General features: G+C 41.8%; 1 protein-coding gene across 1 annotated transcript in view; it reads left to right on the top strand.

Moving 5' to 3' along the window:
* CDKL3 (cyclin dependent kinase like 3) overlaps positions 1–19249 on the top strand; it is a 60274-nt gene extending 41025 nt beyond the window's left edge. Inside the window, exon 13 of the mRNA XM_081035303.1 lies at positions 18966–19249. Coding sequence (XP_080891429.1) covers positions 18966–18998 — 33 coding nt within the window. The 3' untranslated portion in view covers positions 18999–19249. The remainder of the gene's footprint in view (positions 1–18965) is intronic.
* Positions 19250–22653: the final 3404 nt, after the last annotated feature.

Below are 22653 nucleotides of genomic sequence, written 5' to 3'. Positions count from 1 at the left end.
CAAAAGCAAAGGAGAATCGAAGTTTGTCAAGACCTTTTATAGAGGCAAGACGATGTTTTGGGTCGTGTTATCACTGGTCATGAAACATGGGTGTACATATGTGACCCTGAAACAAAGTGTCAAAGCGCACAATGGAAACAAAGTGTCTTCCCTACCAAAAAAGTTCCATTAGTCCAAATCAAGAGTCAGAACGATGTTGCTAAACTTTTTTGATATCAGAGGGATTATTTATTATGAATTTGTACCAACTGGGCAGACAGTTAACCAAATTTACTATTTGGAAGTGCTGAAAAGGCTGCGTGTAAAAGTTAAATGACCTGAACTTTTTGCCAACAATTCATGGCTCTTGCATCATGACAATGCACCAGCTCACACAGCACTGTCTGTGAGGGAATTTTTAGCCAGGAAAAAATAACTGTATTGGAACACCCTCCCTACTCACCTGATCTGGCCCCCAGTGACTTCTTTCTTTAGATAAAGGAAATATTGAAAGGAAGACATTTTGATGACATTCAGGACATCCAGGGTAATATGACAACAGTTCTGATGGCCATTCCAGAAAAAGAGTTTTAAAATTGCTTTGAAGGGTGGACTAGGCACTGGCACTGGTGCATAGCTTCCCAAGGGGAGTACTTCAAAGGTGACTGTTGTGATATTCAGCAATGAGGTATGTAGCACTTTTTTAGGATGAATTCGTGAACTTAATTGTCAGACCTCATTAGTCTACTCCACTAACAGAGTAAAGGGGAAGAGACGTTTTTTCAGTTTCTGCAGAAAGAAAGTATTTGATATAATGGAATATCCATTTTGATAAAAGGTGGGGGAAAACCCTCTTTTTAACTAGGAATGAAAGGGAATTCCCTGAATCTGCAAAAAACCGACAGCAAATACCATATATTAAAGAATGCCTTTAAAAATCAGCAGAAAGGAATCCTATAACAACTGCTTCTTTTCAACAGGCATTAAATATCATAAACCTGTCAGCTCTTCACAATGAATTTCAGTAAAATCCCAACTGGGTTTGTTTGTGTGTGTGTGTGTGTGTGTGTGTGTGTTTTAACAGACCTTGACAATTTCATTCGAAAAAACATCAGAGTTAAGAACAGCTAAGACATTTAAAAATAAGAATAAAGTAGAAAAGCTTGCCTAAACAGACACCAAGACTCACTATAAATTTGTAATTAAGACATAATTGAATTGGTGTAAGCGAATAAAATAGATCAGTTATACTGATAAAAATCCTAAAAATAAACCCATGCAGGTGTAGAAACAATACTGATAGAAGTGGCATTGATGATCAGTGGGGGAAGAATAGACTATTAAATAAATAGGACTAGGACAATTGGTAATCCACATAGAAAAAAAGGAATTGGATACTTGCCTCATACCAACACAAAACATAATTTCTGAAGTATTTAGGACTTAAATGTGAATGGAAAAACTTTAATAAAACTTTTAGAAGAAAATCTAGGACATCTTTGAGACACTAGGATAGATATATATTTCTTAAAGACATCATTAGCAAAAGAAAACTATGAACAAATTTACGTATATTAAAATTTAGGGCTACTCTTCATTAAAGAACACCTTTAAAAAAGTGAAAAGGCAAGTCACAATTGGGAAGTTACATTATTATGTCTAGAATATATAGTAAATTCCTTAAAAAAAGAAAAAGAAAAAAGACAACGTAGCTCCCCAAAATGAACAAAGGACAGAATCAGATATTCCGCAAAAACAGGAAGATGAATGGCCAATAACACGACAAGAGACTCAGCTTCATTAGTAAGCAGGGAAATGGAAAATAAACCCACAGATTGTAATTCCTACTCTCACCCAGTTGGCAAAAGCTAATTGTAAATGCTAAGGGATCTCTTATACATTGCTGGTGGGAGTGTCGATGGGGTCGATCATTTCGGAAAGTCGGGTATTATCTAGTCAAGTTGTAGATGGGCACAGCTTGTGCCCAGCTGTTCCTCTCCTTGATGTTTATCCTAGAAAAAGTCTTGCACATGGACTTCAGGAGATAAGTATATGGATGTCTTGAGCAGTGTTGTTTGTTATAACAGAAACTGGAAACAATCCAAAAGTCCATCAACAACAGACCAGACAAATAGAGATATATTTCACACACACACACACACACACACACACACACACACACACACACACACCTACACACACACACACACAGTGAAAATGAATGAACCGCAACTACATGCATAAACATCAATCTCACATCTTTCACCAATAAAGCAAGTCACAGTATGATTCCACATGTATACATTAAAAACATGCAAACTTTTATCTTAAAATACACAACATATGATTATATTATAAAGAAATGCCAGGAATAATAAACACAAAATTCAGGATAGCAGCTCTGCCTGCTTGGAAAGTGATCAGAGAGAGTGTACCTGGCGCTTCAGTGGTACCAGTAATGTTAGGCTTCTTGAGTCACTTGGGTTTAAGGAAGCTTGTTTTACCATTATTCTTTAAGCTAATTATACTTTTTCAATATGATATTTTTCATACTAAAAAAGTATTTTAACAAAAAGCACAATTCTTACCAGCCGAGGGTGAGGTGGAGATGGATATTGCTCTTAGAAGTCAATCCAAAAAGAGCAGGACTTTCTAGAACATCTCCACAGATGATTATCCACATTTTCTGTTTCATTTTTTATTTTTATGTATTTTGTGAAATAATTCAGAAATACACAAATACAGAGACTAATCTAATCACCACCAATGTGTTCATGACCTGATGTCAAACTTTACAAAAATATTTGAAGCTCCTTATGGAACCCTCCCCAATTACATTTTCCTTCCCTCATCCTTAATAACCACAGTTCTGAAGTTTATATCTGTCATTCCCATGTTTGTCTTCCTAATTTTATGGGAAAATTAAAAGTTTGTATTATATTGTTTGCATTGTATTGTTTGGCAGGTTGGCATTTTATATAAATGGTATCATTCAGTACATATTCTTCTGCAACCTTTTTTTTTTATGTTTGTCCATGTTGATATGGCAAGATTCTTTGTATCCAGTTTTCATTTGTTCCCAATGCTCCAAAAAATTACGGGAAATTTCAAATATATACAAATGTAGAAAGAATATCATAATGATCCCTCATGTACTCATCACCCAAATTTCACAATAATCAATACATGGTCAATTTTGTTTCCCCCACTTGTTCTTCCCTTCTGTATTATTTTGGATCAAATCCCAGGCTTCATGTAATTCTTCTCTTAAATATTTCAATACTGTATGTATTTCTAAAAGCTAAGGCCTCTTTTTATAAAGACATGACTATATCCCTTTATAACAGCTATTAACAGTTTCTTAATATCAGATCAAATATCCAATCCGTGGTCAAATTTCCATATTTCTCTTATTTTGACATTTTGTTTGAATCAAGCCTCTGTTTTATTTTTTTAATCGCTGATGAGCTATTCTGTGCAAGGCATTGAGTGAAATGCTGTTGAACAGGTGTGGGGATCTCACTGTGGGTGAAGGACAGCTTGCTGGTTCCATTGATGGGCTGAGAATCTAGACTTCCTCAGGTGGCTTATAGAAACCAGCAGCCATTTTCACCAATGCCTGGTTTGTCCATCACTGATAATCATTTAACCTGTAATAATGTTGGGTTTTGTCCCTTTTATAGACCTGTGTAAAGACCTCCTCTAACATACCTTTCTTCTTAACACCCCACTGGATGGTTATGCAGTTACTAAACATTTATTACATCAAGTAAGACATAATACTTCTTTATTAACTAATAATTCATGCTACGCAAATAGTGATTTCTGTCATCTCACTATCCTTGTTCTTCCTTGAAACTGAAGAAGGGTGTGGGATGAGACAGAAGAGTGAGGCGATGACCAAATGAGATAATGTTACATGGAAGTAGATTGTAACCTGTTAATTGCTATGCGAAGGTAGTTTTTATAGGACAAGCAGCCTCATCTCTCACGCATTTAAATTTGTTCTCACTGTACTTACACCTCCTCCGTAGTCCACCTGTCTTCCTTTCAGGCTCTCACCCATCATTTGGGCTCCTGCAATCTGGCATCCTCCTCCAGGTCCGTGGTGCGGTCTTGAAAGGGTTCTTATTGTTGGCACACAGTGCTTATGTGACAATTTGATTATTTGAGTCTCTTTGTGTGTTTTTTTTTTTGTAAAAATAAGAAGTACTTGAAGTGGGAAAATAAGGCTGCTGATGCTGAGTAGAAGCATGGGTCTCATGAACGTGAGACTGTTAAGACAACGAGCTCCTTAGGGGTACTAAGAGCAGTGAGTCTTTAGCCTCCTCTGGACTCTTCCTCACATGCCAGCTGACAGATTCAGCGGTGAAGGAAAAAGAAAAGAATATCTACCAATGCCAGAAATATATTGTCTGATTCCGTGATTAAAATGTGAGCTGTAATTATGGATTTTCTAATGTTTTTAGCTTTCTGGGGGTGAACTGTCCTTAAAACATTGAAGCCCCTTGTTTGACCACACATTTGACTTTTGAATATGTTTCAGAAACACAAAATCACCCATAATTGAATAAAGCTTCCTCTCCCACAGTTACCCACAGGGCTAGAACTCTGGGGACAGAGTGAGGAAACCATCCGAGTCCTGCCACAGGTCCCAGTGCTCAGCCAGGCAGGCGTAAAGGGCAGGAAGAGAAAGGGGCCGGTGAGCTCTGCCCAGGAGAACAAGCCACTCCTCTTCCATTGGCAGCCCTGCACGATTATTTCATAAGGAAGCATCTTGATGACATGTACCCATGGTCATGGTCCAAATATGCTGTCCAGCTGCATTGTTCCTGCCCTAGTAGGTGTTGTACGTGTTATCTTCTGGTATTTGGGTGAGGCAGGATCCTGAGCAGTCTCACTTGAAGTCTTGTTGGTGTTGAGAACCTGGCACTGACTGAAAGCATCATTTAGTACAAGAGAGAGTTAGGACTTCAGCAGTTAGGACTGCCAGCTTTCTGCAGCTGAAACCCAATGGCAGTCACTGATCTTGTGGTCTTGACCTCTATAGGCAGGATTAGAAGAGGCAGCATGGATGCAGCCTTCACCCTTCGTTCTGCCCTTGAATTACAAACACAGCAAGAATGTACACCACAACTGTATCATCATCAGGAAAAGGAGACTAATGTGCTGTAGCCTTGTGCCATGTTTTAGGTCCAACAGTGTGTATTTATTTTGGCAAAAGCTTTGGGAGCAGAGGAAGTCATAGTTTGATCATATCATTTGAATCTGACAAACATCACCGATACTACTTTTTCTTTGATAGTCCCCTAAACTCAGCCACGTTCAATTGTATTTCACTGTATTTGCTCTCAAGAGGTAAATTCTGTTTACTAGGGGAAATGGTCCCTGGATTAAAATCTAGCTCATACTTTGAGATTCTTCTGTAAAAGAGAATCTCAGGGAAGCAAAACATCATAATAATGATAATGAGCCACAGTTTTATTAACGAACATTGCTGAATTGTTTTTGAGCTGCCAGTGTCTGTTTGCTAACTAGCTTGTGAGCACTTGTATGGCAGAGAACCAAGTTTTATTCATCTTTTATTCCCCATGGCATTTTAGTACATGGTGGGATTCAGTAAAGTGGAACAAAGAAAAGGTGTATCTAAATAATAGTAATACATGTCAGAAAGTAGTTAGTGCTGAGAAAGAGGTATGAAGATCTCTGGGATCCCCGAGGAGGGAAAAATGTCTTTCAGTTGGAGGAATTGGAAAGGCATCAAGGGGTGTTGTCCCTTGACTGATAGAAGGACCTTAATGGGTTGAAATAAGAGCCATCACATACTGGATGTGTATTATATGCCTGGCACTGTGCTAAACATTTGACCTGCTTAATCCACCTGAATCCTCTTAGCAACTGCATGAGTTACCCATAGTTACCCACATGAGAAAGGTACTATCATCATCCCCATTTTAGAGCCGAAAAACTTGTGGCTCAGGCTGATTAAGTGATTTTATCAAAGTCACACTGCTGGTAGTTGACAGAGCCAAGATGCGATCCCGTGTGACATGCTATATTGTCCCTTATTCTAGGAAGTATGTCAGTGGTTTAGTGTTTGGGAAAACATGGACCATGTTCTAAAAACATTTAATGGTTGATGGCTGGAGAATGGAGTATGTGGAGAGTGAAGAGCAGTGGGGAATAAGGTGGTTCCAATAAGTCAGGGGCGGATTTCAGAGAACTTGGGATGCTATACTAAGGCATTGGGGGGGTTTTGAAAGGTGATGGAAGCACGAAATGCCTATCAGGTCTAGATGTGTGCTTTAGGAAGACAGCTCAGTGGGAAGGGGAAGGATGAGAGGCATCAAAACCAGTTAGAGGGTGACTGCAGCAGTGGTACAGGAGTGAAAAGACACAAGAAAATGTGACTTCCTCCTGTAAGCCTAGTTGGGATTGTTTCATTTTAAGAAAAACAGGAACAAAAACATGTTCAAAAATCGAGACTCACAAAGCTCATAAATTAGGGAGTAATTATTAGCTTTACAAAATGTGCTCTATTTGAAAGCGTTAAAAATAGGATTAGGTTTAGAGAATTATTTGCACCTAAATTTTGGGGAACTGCATAAACCACCTTATGTTTATGTAACACTCTTACAGGAACATTTGTCAATCATTACAAAGGAATATAAAGTGTGTGTGTGTGTGTGTGCGCGCGCGCGCGTATGCGCGCACATGTATAAATGTATAAAAGTATATACGTTTTAAGAAAGGAAAAACCATTAAAATTGTAATATTCAATATATACTGATAACAAAAGATGAATACAAGTCACATTTGACTTCTGCAATTACAAGAGGTGCTCAAGGTGGTTACCATCAGGGTCCAGATAATTCTGATTGTGGTGAACACTGTTTGGTGGCAAGCGTGTAAACTGTTCCAACACCACAGCAGAAGCAGCAGGACTTGTTGCTGTGCAAGGTCTCTGGATCTTCCCTCATACACATCACACACAGCACCATGTGTCTCAAACTTATCACGAATGCGTGCAATTGTTAGGCGTGTTGGAGGTTCTGTCGCATACTCACGCCTCCATTGTCAATGTACTTCCACAATGTGCTTGAGTTTCAAATACCACCCCAAAATGGTCTTGCGCTCCTCGAACAACAACTGTGTTCCGCCGTTTTCTTCGACTGTCCTGCCTGTCGCACGGTGACGCTAGCATTCATTTGATCAACGCCATCTTTTGAGTGAACGTCATACTACACATTGCTACTGTAATTCAATTCAACTTTGAAAAGCAATACATAGGTAACATCTCTTAAAATGTGTACTTTTTTGGGGGGACAGCTGGTATATATCCCTTAAACAACCCTTCCCCCCTTTTTTTACTTGAGTCTTCTTTCTCCTCTAACCCTTTTCAATGCCACTGTTATTACATATCCAATAAATTCCTGAACTATTGCCAAAGAAACAGAAACCGACAGAATTAGGCACTGGACAACTCTCCCAGGCTATCACTTCTGCTCATTCTGGATCTACAGGTAATTCCCCCGCCCGTGCTGCTCGTTCACATTCCCGAGCTGTGTGGGTAGCTCTCAGGCAACGTGTGACAGGACGCCATGACACTGACTAATTACACGGAGTCTCTACTTGTCCAAAGGGAATCCCTCATGAGGAGGCAGGCTCTCTAAGCTTCCTCTTAGGAGGATTTCATCCCATGACTCCCTATCCAGAAGTGCAGACTAAACAAATAATAAAAACTAGGCTCACTGTGAGAGCTCATCACCCACTTTCTGGCATCTTGTCAGCAAAGCTAGAGACGTGTCTGTTTAACCGCAGAACCTGTGGGAATGGCAGTATTTCACATCTCCCCACTGGTCAGTATTTGTCATTCGCTGCCTAAAACATGATCACCTGGAAATTATGAAATTATTAATTTCAAGTGTGAGAGTGATTATGTTAAATAGGAGTTTTTATCTTTTAGAGATACATATTATATATTTATAGATGAAATTATATGATGCCCAGGATTTGCTTCGAAATAGCATAGAATGGGGAAGTTGGTGGGGGTGCAGATAAAATAATAATCGCCATGAGGTGATGATTGTTGAAGCTGGATAATGGATGTGTAGGGGTCATTATACTCTTCACTATATAAATTAGTGAATAATTATTAGCTTTACAGAGGCCGACTTTTGTATATATTTGAAATTATACATCATTTTTAAATGATCAGTCTAGGTAGAGGGCCAGACTAAGCAGTATTATAGTGAAAAAAGGAGAAATGCTGATGATGAATTGTTTCTAAGAAAAATGTGCATGCTGTGGGGACAGAGCCCCAGAGAGCAGTTTCCAGGCTCTTGGCCTCACGTGGAGGGGTGCTGGCTCGGGTAGTAGATGGCCGTCAGCTATGGCTAGTTGGCCGTCAGCTGTAACCATTGAGCCATTGGCCACTAATATAACTGCCGCGGCTACATTGGGGAGTCGAGTCGAGGAGAGTCGAAGGAAGTCAGAGAGTCAGTCAGTTGGCAGCAAAGCGGACAACAGGTCGCACGTCGTGTGACTCCAGCCTCCAGTGAGACCATAGTGGTATGACTTCCCTACCTATGGCTCCGTGGGTGTTCCTTTTTGGCCTCACCATATCCTGTGTTCTTGTGTGGGGAGCGGGAGCTGAGACCCCACATGACACCGCATGTGACACATGCCCAGTAATTTCTCTTATTTAAAATTTTTTAAAAATTTGTCAATGACAGTTGACATACAATATATTTGTTTCAGGTGTACAACGTAGTGGTGAGACATTTATATACCTTACAAAGTGATCCCCCCGATAAGTCTAGTCCCCATCTGGCACCATAGTTATTACAAATTATTGACTATATACCCTGCGCTGTACTTTACATAACTGTGACTATGTTTATAACTGGCAATTTGTCCTTCTTAATCCCTTTCCCTTTAGTAATATCGCTTCTTATTGCGTAGCACACTATTCAATTTATCGCCTGTCTCCTAGCCTACATAACCTGTGATTCATTTCCTATGCGTTTGCCGGTGCCTTTTATCTGTATTCCTAGAGTTTTTTCACTTCCGGCCTGTCTCTCCCATTCGATAAATAACCTCACCATAGCAGGACTTTTCATGTAACAGCCCCTCACTCCACGGCCTGTGTACTGTGATTTCTCAAGACTGATAAAATAAAATGTTAACGATAAGAGATCAAACAGTGTAAGCCAATGTTTTTCACAAGGCTTGGAAAGGGATGGCGATTATCTAAATATTTTATGTGTCAGAAACATCTGAGTTCAATTCAATCACCAACAGTAATTCTCTCTCAAGCTGGAGGGAATGAATACATCATACTGTGTCTCCCTGTAAAACAGAAATAATCTAGTTTCAGGGTAGAGGGGAGGGGAAAATGAGGGAAATGGGGATGAGGATGGCAGCCATGTTCTCCAGGGACCCAGTGGTTGTTCCAAAATTCATTCCTAAGTAATGGGGACTGTGGGCCAGTCCCAAGTGGGTCTGTGTCTTATTGGTGTGGCTGCAGCACTACGGCATTTCTTCTGAGTAGGTGAAATTGATGCCAGAATTCTGCAGTAGCTGCAGCCCCTTCTCTTTTAGCATAGAGTTCTAGAAAATGCTATTTCTGGGGAAGGTCATAGCGTCACTCTAAAGGTTATTCAAAGGCCCTGAATGTGCAGGGACTAACAGCAGGGCTCATACAGGAAACCTGGTCTTAGGACTGCTGGCCAACTCCCCACGTCCTATATAGAGGTACCCTGGAATTTGTTTTGAAAATTTTAGTCTGATCAGAATTAAAGGATAGGTTGAATGCCCCGTCTAAGAGCAATAATTTCTAGTTGGGCTTTCAAAACAAAGTTTAGGGAGGTGGCTTACCCCTTAAGCAACCTGCTAAGATAATTGAGTGAACCGCTCTGGGGAAGTAGTGACGTCATCAGCCCTTTCTGGCCTCCACACTGAAACTGGAACTACACTCTTGGTTAGGAAATCAAGGAGGAAGTAAGCCGATTCATTATTGCTTAAGGAGCCTGGTATGTGAAGCTAGGATTCCCTCGCTGTTGGCTGAGGCAACAGAGGGAAACTTTCTCATGCATGTGCTGGGCCTCAGCTGACAAGAGCTGGGGAGCTGCTGGTTGTGCTCAGAGCTCTAAGGAGCTCATTGGAACTGCAGTGGTCTCTCTCTTCTCTGTCTGGCATTGTTCAATTCCTTTGGGAAGTTTTCTTTAGGAGAAACCTTTTACAGTAGTTCTGCATGGATAATTGACAAATATGGCTTTGATACAACAGGCAAGATTTATTTGATTGTTTGAAAGTTTCTTCCAGTAAATGGACTTTAATGTTTAAGATTCTCCTTCCCTTGGCCCCCTAAAAGTGGTAAAAAAAAAAAAAAATGAAAGTGAACCAGGGCCACGCTCCAGGGAGGGTAGATATAGAGTAGGTAATCTGAGCTCTTGGAATCCTAGACAGGCTCTAAGCTCTCCTTTTTCCTCTAGGAATAGGTTTTGTTCAGTTATTAAGAATAAAAAATTCAGCTTCCTAGGGCATCTGGCTACTCTCCTGAAGTGTTACCAGATCTAAAAGGAACCTTGGCCTTTTCCTCTTTGTAAGCAGGCATGGCTTGAGGCTAGACTATTCAACGTCTTCTGCTCTGTTCCTCAGAGGTCTCTGGAAGGAGATGAAGTTCTCATCCTCTTGCCATGGCCTAGTCCAGGCTGTGTTTTCTCTTTTGTCAAAGATTTCATCAGGAGCCAACTCAAATCTCCCTTGTCTTAATTTGGGCCCATTTCTTCTTGATTAGTCATCTGGTGACACAATAACTTCTTGATCATTATTAAGTACTGCTCCTCTAAATTTTTTTATGAGCCTTGAGCCTCTTAGAAGAAAGATACTTTCAAATCCAACTTAAAAAATACACAAATAAACAAACTTGGAATCAAATAGGAGGGAGACTTGGAAGGGCAGCCTGAGAATCCAAATCCCACCTGAAACCTCGCAGTGACCTATAGGAGCCAATTCTGGTCTATGTGGTTCTGTTTCTGCGCCCCCCCCACCCCAGCTTTATTGAGATACAGTTGACATATAGCATTGTGTAAGTTTAAGGAGTATGATGTGTTCATTTGATACACTTATATGTTGCAAAATAATTACCTTCTGCATCACGTCACATAATTATCATTTCTTTTTTGTGGTGAGAGCACTTAAAATCTACTCTTGGTCTCCATTATGCTTAACGATAAAAGACCAGGGGCCTGGGCTGACACAGCAGGAAGAGATGCTGACTCTGGATTTGCATGGAGTAGAAGCCACCCCAGACATCTTTAAAGGGACCATCGACAAGCCACTGATGTGAGTTAGCGACTCCTAGGATAAAGGGACAGGGGTCTAACCAAGAGACACTGCGTCTCCAGGACGCAGAGGGGGTGACGTATTTCTGGTACAAGGATGGAAGGGCATGAAGCCATGCTGGAGCCATTTGAGAAGGATAAGTCAGGCCCCACTGGACGATGGATGCCTTGTCCTGGGTGAAGAAGCCAGGCCATTTGTGAACCTCTGGATCCTTCCTGTCATGTGGCAGTCATCTCCAGGTTTTAACTTTTGCTCCTCTTTCTGAATGCCAAGCTTAAGTTACGGTTTTTGTGTCACAGGCTCACTTTGTGGTCAGTTTTCCAGACCCTGATGTTTGTTAATGCACACAACCGACTTGTACTTTTGTTCCCCTGCATTGTGTCAAAGCCCCATTCCTCGCTTATTTTCAATTGCACACAATACCGGTAGTGACAGTGCTATTCAGTATGGATCACATCGTCGCATGATTGACTGTCAGCCAGGCTTATAATAAGTACTGAAGTGTAATTCGAAATTCACAAGCACAATCCAGAAATACAGTAATTGTTTGATTGCTAGGATCCGCCTTCCTCCCAGAAATCTGAAAATTCCATTGATTCTTTCCTGAAAAATCATAAGTTAAGCCTTCTGTCTCCTTTTAGAAGTTCTTTTGATTATCCTCGTTTGACAACTGAGAAAACATCAGCATGAGAATAACAGCTTTCTTTATACCTCAGGTGTTTGATTTACCTCTGCACACAGTTATCTTAAGAGGGTTTAGATGTATCTGAGTGGCCACTAAGCATTTCTGATGGACTTGAAACCTGACCTGTTTAAAGGAGCTCTCCTGGATGAATGAATCTAAGGACAGCTGACCTTGAATGAGAACTGTCTCTTCTTATTTGGGTCTGTCACAGGGGTGCTCACCAAGGTACAAAGGCAGCATGGCTCAGGGACACATGTCCATCATTTGTGGCTAAGCCCCTCAGAAATGCTGCCCTGTGGACAGGAGGCCAGCCATTTCACCTGTGTCTTGTGACAGCGGCATTAAGGGAAAAGGTGTTTCTCTGCCTCCTCCAAGACAAAGTGAGCGAGTGAAGTGCTTAGGCCCTTGGCCTTGGCCTCAGGCAGGCACGTCTGCTCTGCCTACCACCCATGTGTTGTAGCCATGCCTGACTCCCCACTTCCCGTGGACCTCATAACCAAGCAGTGGTGCTCACACAGACTGTATCAGCCCAAGTATAAAGTGCTCGAGCAATGGGGCACTGCGTGGTCACAAGTATACACATATCCTATGATGAGATTTCTGTGGTCAATGGATACCCTTCCCTGTACCAAGCAGGAGTGATGTTGCAGATAGTGGAAACCCAGTGAAAGTGAGAATGGGGGAAGGTTTGCTGGCTGGGCCACTTCTTACAGTTGCAGGTTGTTCCCTGAGCAAGGCTCCAACTGAGAGGGTGAGTAGGGGCTGGAACCCAGCCTGAGATCCCCCTTGTCAAGCCTTATGCTTTACTGTGGGGCTGTATCCTCCAGGAGGAATGAGGTGCCTTTTCTAAGTTACATAAAGACACCATATAGACGAGGAGTTGTCTAAAGAGACTGCCACATGGGTCCCAAATGGGGTGCACATGAGGCTGCTCATGGAAGCACTGTTTTGGGTGGTGGGAAGCTGGGGGCACTGAGTGCCCATTCCTGGGAGTGGCAAGGCCAAATGTGGTGAGTCCTAGGGTGGGGCCTCTGCAGCGGTCAAGGATTGGGGATCAGATGTGCATATAGTAAGGTGGATAGGTCTTTAAAAAGTGTGGAGTGGAGGCAGCCATACAGCTCAGTTGGTTAGAAAGTGAGTGCTGAACAACAGGGTTGCGGGCTTGGTTCCCACATGATCCAGTGAGCTGCACCCTCCACAACTAGATTGAAGACAACGAGCTGCTGCTGAGCTTCCAGAGATGCGGCCAGATAGCTCAGCTCTTAATAAGGTTGCCGGTTCAATTCCTGCATGGGATGGTGGGCTGCCCCCCCTGCAAATAAAGATTGAAAATTGGCGGCTGGACTTGGAGCTGAGCTGCGCCCTCCACAACTAGATTGAAGGACAATGACTTGGAGCTATGGGCCCTGGAGAAACACACTGTTCCCCAATATTTCCTAATAAAAAATTTTTTATAAAAATAGGGTGGAGTGGAAAGAGTGACACAGAATGAGATTTATAACACAGTGCTGTTGATGTAAATGAAAATGCATGGAAATGAGACAACAGCACACATTCCACATGAACACATACAAACCCAAAAGTATAATTAAAGAGAAAGGTTGTTTCTGCAGGGATGGGGGGAAGGACAGGAGTGAGAATAGGAGGAAATACATGCATACATACTTAAAACTAAAGAACTGTCTTGCATGGACAAGTTATAGTATAATGTGCCATGAACTGAAAAGTGTGAATAACACTAAGTTAAAACAAAAATCAAGTGCCCTGGGCCTTGCCATTTGAGGCTTTCCTCAACCCAACTGTTGACCACCAGTATGGCTCGATCAGCATGAGTACAGCTTTTTAATTTCATTTACTGAGATTTGTATCTGGACTTGTATGAGCTGCCTTATAACATGCCTGCTCGTATCAAACTCAGGGATGTCTGACGCTGTCCTGGTCCTTCCAAATCCTTGGAAATTACCTTGCCTTATCTATATAACTTTATTTTCCTGATAGCCATAAACATAAAGAAATGAAAGCATTTATTTCCATAGGGATTTATTCAAATTCTACAAGTTATGATCATGAAGAATAGGGACTGCAAAGAAGAAAAGAAAACTCTTAATTCTGTTTGGACTGGTTTCATATAACTCCTGTGTCCAGCCAAGGCTGGCAGTAGGTGGGTCAGACTGGGCCCTCGGTCACTGGGACACAGTGTCTTGGCTTCTTCAAAGATAGGTCTAGGACATTCTAGACCAATACAATCAAAAAGTACCTGATGCTAAAAGCTTGCACCATTTAAAAAACATATTTGAGTAAACCCAGCACCATGTTTGAGACATTTCTTGGCCAACAGTCTGTGTGCAGCTTAAACCAAAGAAGACCGAATATTCTCCAAAGTAGCCTCAATAGGAACCCAATAAGTGTAAGTCAGATTGAATGACCTTTTACCATCCAGTCAGAACACCTCTTCCCCATATGGTGTCTTATGTGTATTAGGGAAGGTACCTCTTCCTGGCAGTGCAGCCAGGCACAGGTGTGGCAGGTAGAGCTGGGTTTCAGCCCTCCTTACCTCTGGGTTGTTCAGGGCACAACTACACAACTGTAGGATATGGCCCTGCAGACAAATGAACTTCCCCCTTTCTCTCTTCTGTTAGGTTTCCATTATTTGCAATCTCTTTCCTCGTTGGTGTAGGAAAGGCAAGCTTGATTCTCCAATCACCAAGTGGAGCAACACTACCTCCCATCCCACATGCTCTTCTGGAACCTTGCCCCTGCCCCTGTAAAGGTGGAGTCTGATTCAATTCTCCTTGAGTCTAGGTGAGCTTGTGACTCACTTGCAACCCACAGAACACGTCCAAAAGGACACTGTGATTTCTGAGGTTAGATCAGAAAAAATGATACGGCATTTACCTTGCTGGCTGGAACGCTCACCCTTGGATCCTTCAGCTGCCATGTCAGAAACCTGACTGTCCTGAGACTGCCATGCTGTGAGGAAGCCATGTCCCACACGGAGAGGCCATGGGTAGGTGCCCTGGTCAGCAGTCCTCGTTTCAGAGTACCCCAGACTCAGACACCAGACATGTGAGTCAACAAGCCCTCCATGCTTCTGGCTTTCAGGTGTGAAGTCATCACCAGACTCTGACTCTGCCCAGCTGAGGCCCCAGACGACTTGGAGCAAAGAGAAGCCGTCTCTTCACTGTGCCCTTTCTGAATTCCTGACACACAGACTACATGTGCACTGCAAACTGTGGTTGTTGTGTGCTACTAAGTTTGGGGTGGTTTGTTACACAGCACTAGTCACTAGAAGATTCATGATCTTTAACATCAAAATATAGAGCAATAAAAAAAAGAGGGGAAACTGTTATAAATTAAAAATTTTTTAAATTATAAACTAAAAGAGACAGAAGAGAGAAATCAAAAAATACAAATGACATTGTTTGGCTTCTGATTAGAATAAACCATTACAGAGAGACAGGAAAATCAGCTCAATTTAACTTCTGACTGGATACTAGATATTAAGGAATTATTGTTCATTTTTAAGACGTGATACAGTGGTTATTGGAAAAAGAGTCCTTATTTCTTACAAACACATACAGAAGTATTTAAATATGGAAATATCTGCGATTTCCTTTAAACTGGTTTTACTATGGAGATGCAGGAGGGGTGGGGTACCAGTAAAACAAGATGGCCACATGTTGAGAATTGTTAAAGCCAGATGACCAGTACGTGGAGGTTTATTATATCATGTCTCTACTTTTGTGCATGTTTGAAACTCCCCATCAGAAAAAGTTTGACACAAGAGAGAGTGGGGGAACTTACTTGTCCTCTGTCCCAGTCTTCTAGGCCATGCTTATGTGTTTACAAGTGCCAATAGTTTAAATATATTGCTCCTCTTCTAAACATGGCTGCTATTGTACTTCTGGAGGCTTCTTGAGACCCAGGTCCCTATGTTATTCTGGGGGTTTCTGGCAGAGAAATGAACTAGCAGAGGAAAGTATATTCTTGGGCAAGTGTTTTAGGCACTCCTCAAATCAGTTTAATATTTGGTGGCTAGAATTCCCCTTGAAGACACACTCCCCTCACAATCCCTCATCTGGCACTAAGGTATACTGAGTGGCATCCATGAAGTCCTGGAGAATTGATTCAAGTTAAGAAGCCTGGTTGTTCAGATTAATTCATCAGCTTACTCTGAAGGTTAGGTGGTGTTCAGTTCTGAACCTTGCAATGTATCTGTCAGCAGAAAGACAGGTGAATAGGCTGCTTGTTGCTAGGCAGACAACGTCTTTTGGAAGGTCCTTCTGTTTGCCTGTGGATTCTCTCCCTTGAAGAAAAACTGTTAACTCGTGCTGCAGACTGCTGCTCTCTGCTTGGTTTTGGCTACGTCACTAAGCCCAAAATAGAAAGTTCTTTTACTGCAGAGCCAGGAAAGAGGTTTAAATTTATCAATTCAAATAACAAAGGGTAGCATTATCCCGGCTATTCTCGGGCGGGGGTTTGGGGAGAGAGAATGCCTGCTTCATCAAGGAGTGATCTGACACTGGCCGGAGCTGGGAGCAGGAGACAAGCTCCCACTGTGCTGAGTTGGGCTTGTTTCCCATCCTGGCCCCCCTCACTCCCTCCTTCCAACTGTGTCACCTCTTTTAGGACATGGGAACGCAACTGAGCCACTGGGGAAATTGCACCGAAGTTATCAGACTGGGAACAATTCTCTAAGCCAAGTCTCTTCTCTCTCAGCTTTTAGAGGAGTCAGTATCTTCCCACCAAGTTAAACAGCAGGGGGATATTATGTTTTGCTATCAAATGGTCAAACATTTTCAGTGATCCTCAGAGTTGGAAAGGCTTTGGGGAAATCGGCATTCTCACGTGTTCCTGAAGGAGGGTAGACTGATGCAGCCGCCTGGAACAACCCGATGTCCTGGATCCATGGTATACCAGATGTGGGTCTCTCCTCTAAGGCTACTGGGACTACAGACTGGTTCCCTAGACAAACTCTTGTACAGCCGGGGACATTTACAGGAATGTCCATAGCAGCAGTGTGAACAAATGCTAAAGCTTAGGAACAATGCATTTGCCCATCAGGGGGAGCATGGATGATAAACCATGGTACGTTTCTGCGGTAGGGTGTTTTACGTCAGTCAGAATGAACTACAGTGAAAAGCAATGATATGGCTGAATTTTATAGCAAAGTAACAGTAAGTGAAAAAAGGTCCTGAAATATTACAAGATATCTTTTTTTATAAAGCTAAGGACAATTTAAAAAAATTACTCTTTAGAGATATCTACAGATAGAGTAATAATTTACATAAAAAGAAAAGCAAGGAAATGAACATATGATTCAGGATGGTTCCCTTGGGTGGGGAGCACGGGGAGATGGGGTGGAAGACCTTATGGTTAAATATCGGTTATTGTTGAGGTCCTAGCCTTTGTTTTGAGTTGTGAATTCACAGGTCCTGATTACATTATCAAAAGTAATGAATTTACCACCCAAATTAACAACATCAGGTCATCAAATACCAATTATGTGTCATGAACCAAGGATTATGGTTAATCCAAGTCTGTGTACCTGACAGTTAAAAAACAAAACAAAACAACAAAACGCCTTTGGCACCATCATTCCACTTCTAAGCATTTAGCTTAAGGAATAAACAGGGAGGCCCACACAAATCTACGAACAAGGACATTTATCATCACAAAAATATAAAAAGAGGAAACAATCTTAAGTACCAAGCTAAGGGAGCGGTTACATACATTGGGTTTCATCAATATGCTTGAAAGCTCTGTAGTCTTCTAAAAGCACTTTTTTCTAAAAGTTTTTATGTGGGAAAATACTCATATCAGTTGAATAAAACAGGTTACAGAACAGACATACACAATATGAACCCAGTCTTTAATTTCCCATGAGTCTCGTATGCACACACACACACACACACACACACAAAATTGGGAAAACTATACATCAAAATGATTGTAGTACTCCTCCCTGGATGTTGTGATTGTTTCTTCCTTAAACTTGTCAGTGGCTCACAAATATTCTACAGTGATCATTAATTCTTTTACACTCAGAAATAATTTTATTATAAAAATAGATGTTAATAATTAGTAAATGGAGTACTTGTTATGTACTAAGAGTTTTACACGGATTAATTTATTTAAAGCTTATAGCCCTGTGCAGATTATACTATTATAATCCCCACCTTACAGATGAAGGTACTGGGGCTTAGGGGGCTAAATAACTTGCACGAGGACACAGAGGTCATAAGAAGTGGTGCCTTGAATCGGGCTTCTAGGGGGTTCTTCAAAGGGTGGCCCCGATAGTAGGATCTTGGACTCCCTGATGTGGGATGGCTCCATCAAAGAGAATGATCTCCCTGAGAATAGTACTGGGAACTAAATAACCTGATGTGGAACCTGCAATCTACAGAGAAAGAGGCCCCTGAGGGGTGTCTGAGCCTAGCCCCTGAGGGTTTCTGACGAGCCCTTGTGGGAAAGGAGACCCCAATGATAGGAGAATTGATTGGAGAGCAGACATGTTTTGCTCATGGCTCTGGCCAGTTCTGACTCCCACCAACCACTATAGCATTGGTGTCCAGAGCCTCCCTTGGAGAGGAGGGGGGCGCTCTGGGTGCATCTAGGGTTGGGACAGAGCCAGGAACTTAGCTGCGGTCTCTTCTCATCACTCATGCTTTAAATATAAGCTCTGATGTGATCAAGGCGCCTGAGATAAAATGCCTTTCTCAAGCGAAGCAGGCAGGATCTGGTATCCAATTTGGACAAGACAGTGGAAAATAGACTCAGGGGGAAAAAATCCCTTGGCCTCAACACCAACACACGGGAGTTGAAGAATTTGACACCTTAACATTGTAGAATAAACAAATGTAGGCATGGTTTCCTATGTCTCCTTCAAAACATCTAGAATAGATATAATTTAAGAGGGAATGATTTTAACAGTTAGTTCTTCTCTTCTCAGCTGAAGAATTCTGGATTATCTTTCAAGATGTAGCGCAAGGATCAGCTTCTGTGGAAATACTTCCCAGGCTGCCCCAAGCAACAAGGCATTTCCTCTTCTGTACATGTTTAATAAATGATTTGTTTACCTGTCAGATTGTCTGCATTCCTCTGCTGGAGCATAAATTCAGTGGACTGTGTTTATGCACCTTTGGGTTTTCCCTGCTTTCTCATCACCTCTCCCCCCTCACGTATCCCTATGCCTGCCATGTGGTCAGTGCTAATTAAATGTGGTTGTTGGAACAGAAAGCTACAGAGGTTTGGAGTGTGATGTTCTAGAATTCCCGAGCTGGGAATTCAACCCCTTTTTGCATCTCTGATACTGGAGAGAATCTGATGAAAGCTAAGAGCCTTTCCCCAGAAAAAAAAATGCACATGAATAAAAATAATTCCATATTGTATAGCAGTAAACACACACACACCAGCACACACACAGATAAGTGCATTTAAAACTGGGGAAATCTGAATAAGAAAGGTGGATTATATCACTATCAATATCCCTGTTTTGATATTGTGTTGGCAGTGTTGCAAGATATTACCATTGGGAATCTGACATCTCTGTATTATTTCTTACACTGCATGTGAATTTAAAATTTATCTCAATGAAAATGTCAATTAAAAAAAGAAAATTCCTATACGTTATCCTTTGGAACTTGATGGATCCCCTGAATCTATCCATGAATCCTAATTTGAGAATTCCCAGATGGTGTCCATTCTTTACATTGTTGGAGGGGAGACTAATGGGAAAGGATGTGTTCAAAGTCACACAGATTGTCGGTGGCAGAAGTGGGGAGGAGCCCAACTGTCTTTTCCTTACACTACATCTGGTTCCTGGGAGTGAAGAGAGTGCTATTCACATTGTGGTGTTTACTTGACTTACAGGCAAGACAAACCAATCAGGGTAACTGATATTCTCTAATGTGGGGAGAGAGTAGGGCAATTCGTTTTCAGAACTGTTTGGTCTTTGTTTCTTCTCACTGCTTCCTGGCCTGCCTGTGCTCAGCCTATGAATTGGGAAGGATCTCATTCCTAAAGAAGGTGGTTGGGGAAGGTGTAGCTCATGGACCAGCAGCAGCCTTTTTATTCTGAGGCCAAAAGAGGAGCCAAATTGTGCCTATTGGTTATCCCAGCAGGCTGGACAAATGGAGGAGGGAGTAGGAGAGAAAGAAAGACAAGAAAGAGGGTGTATCAGGAGAAAAGGGAACAGAAGGGCATGGTACAAGGAGAAGACAGTGGAGGAGGGGATGGGATGGAGTAGGATTGATGGGGTGGGTTGGACCAAAGGCCACTCACTAAGCTGCAACCTGCTCTGTCCTTGGAAATTGCTAAGCATTGAAAGTGCCAGATGGTCCAATGATTAAGATGGTCCTTTCATGAAAATCACTTGCGTTCTGCTGCTAAAGGCTGTCCAGTAGTTAAAGAATTTGGGCACTGAAGCTAGACTGTCTAAGTTTGAACCCCAGCAACTCTACTTACTTGTTATTTTTTACCTAGTGCAAGTTCCTTAGTCCCTTTATGCCTCAGTTTCGTCATCTGTAAAATGAGGAGAATGATAGTACCTGTCTCATAAGTCGGGAGGAATGAATGGTATAATACATGTAAAGCACTTAGAAGAGTATCTGACATACAATAAGTGCTTAATAAATGCTGACCTTATAATAGTTACTACCTGACAAAGGCTCATTTCCTCTTTCTTATTCCTCCAAAGATGGAGACAACTGATTAGCATCCTTCCTCTAAGAACCAATCATCAACCTGTAAGCACTAAACTGCCCATCAATTTTCTCTTTTCTGCATACACTGTCTGTTCCTTCTTTGTTTTTGGACCGAACTCCCTCACCATCCACCACAATCAGAATTTAAAGATGAGCACACAAGTACCTGAGAATCAAGGGGATTTCCCTGTCTGGTGTTCCCTGTAACAGCTTAGGAAACAAACACTCCTGAGAGGGGAGAGTTTGTTCCCCGCCCACCGTCAGAAAAGCAGTACAGCCCTATCTTTCTATCTTTGCAAATGAATTTCAACGCACTTAGATGCCTCCATGCTTGCAAATTCACCTGCTTTGGGGAATCTGATTTCTAAATCTTGCCTGGAGTCAAGCTAGAGCACTGGTGAACTGGATAATTTAGAAAACAAAGAACAAAATGTAAACAGATTTTCCCTCTGGCTCCCTGTAAAAAACCCCTCCTCCACAATGTTTCTGGGGGTCTTTTGGGAACGCCTCATGGGCTCACCAAGTCCTCCACTCACACCTCTCTGCTCTGACAGGTACCAGGTCTCTGTGCTGTTTCTCCAAACCCTGGGGGTTTCCTGCTAGTCTTCTAGGCACTCCCAATCCAGACAGACCTGGAGTCATCAAAGAAGACCTCAAAATGTGTGAGGCTTGAACTGATCTTGAGTGACGAGTAGGGTTCATATAGATACAAGGGACTCTCTGGAGAGCAGGGACATGCTGAGAAAAGAAGTGAAAGTAAGAATGGAATGGACGAGTGTAGCATGGGTCTGGGAGAACGTGGGGGCAGGCAGCTGAGCTGAGGGTAAGAGCTTTCAGTGAGAGGGAAGGCAGAAGAATAGGCCCTATTGACATGCTTTGTGAGGAGGCCGCAGGAGAGGTGAAACTTCTTTTCACAAGAAAGTGGGGCCCTTGCGTAATATTCCAGAGTGTAGTGGAACACTGAACAGAACTGTTAGCTGCATGTGCTTTGGGCCTGTGACTCCCCTAAGAGGTACTTGGTACGTTTACTCAGATATTCTGAAGATTTTCTTTTCACGATTATAAAAGCAGTATGTTTTCATTACAGATGAATCAAGTAACTAAAAAGAAAATAAAAAATCAATCCCACTCGCCAGAAGCAACTTACGTAGATACCTCTCATAAACATATATTTATAATACATATTTGATAAAATTAGGATTATAGTACACATGCTGTTTGACAAGGGACTTTTTTCACTTAATTATTACTGTGAATAATATTGTCACTAAATATACTTCTATGATAAGATTTTGGATAGGTGCAAAGTTGGTGACAGTATTTTTAAGGTTTACCTAGCCTTCTGGAATGATGAACTTTGCCTTCCATTCCAGAGAGTTGTTTTTTTTTTTCCTGTAGTAGAGAAAAATATTTCCTCTGTAACTGAGAATGGTATTTGGACGTCAAGGACATTAGCAGGGGACATGGTCATTTCTCTTTTTCTTTAAACTGCAGTCCCTAAGGGAAAGGGCTGTAGTATGTCTATGGCAAAGATCCTGGCCACAAAATTTTGGCCACATTTATAAAGTTCTAATTCCAGGTGAAATGGCAATAAAGTTGAATTTTTCTGAAAATCCCAACGGAGAGCAACAGGGATAGATATCAATGAGTTGCAAGCACCATTGTGTATCCTGAGTGCAGAAATCTTCTGGTAGTTAAGCAGGTCTAGTCGGCCAGATTAGGGCAGATTTCTCATGGGCAGAGCCACTAAAATGTTGACTGCTCAGGTCTTTATTTTGGGACGTCTGAGGCATAGAAAGCCTTGATGCGAAGAGCATGTTATCAGATATGACACCCTTTCAGATATAGATTCTGAATTGACAGGAGCATGAAATCGACGAGCTGTATTAATTCTTGCATTTATTCCTCAGTGATTTTCTCTCTACACAATAAGCC

Source organism: Rhinolophus hipposideros, assembly GCF_964194185.1.
Source record: "Rhinolophus hipposideros genome assembly, chromosome: 23".
Lineage (NCBI taxonomy): Eukaryota > Metazoa > Chordata > Mammalia > Chiroptera > Rhinolophidae > Rhinolophus > Rhinolophus hipposideros.
This window is presented reverse-complemented; position numbering and strand designations above follow the sequence as displayed.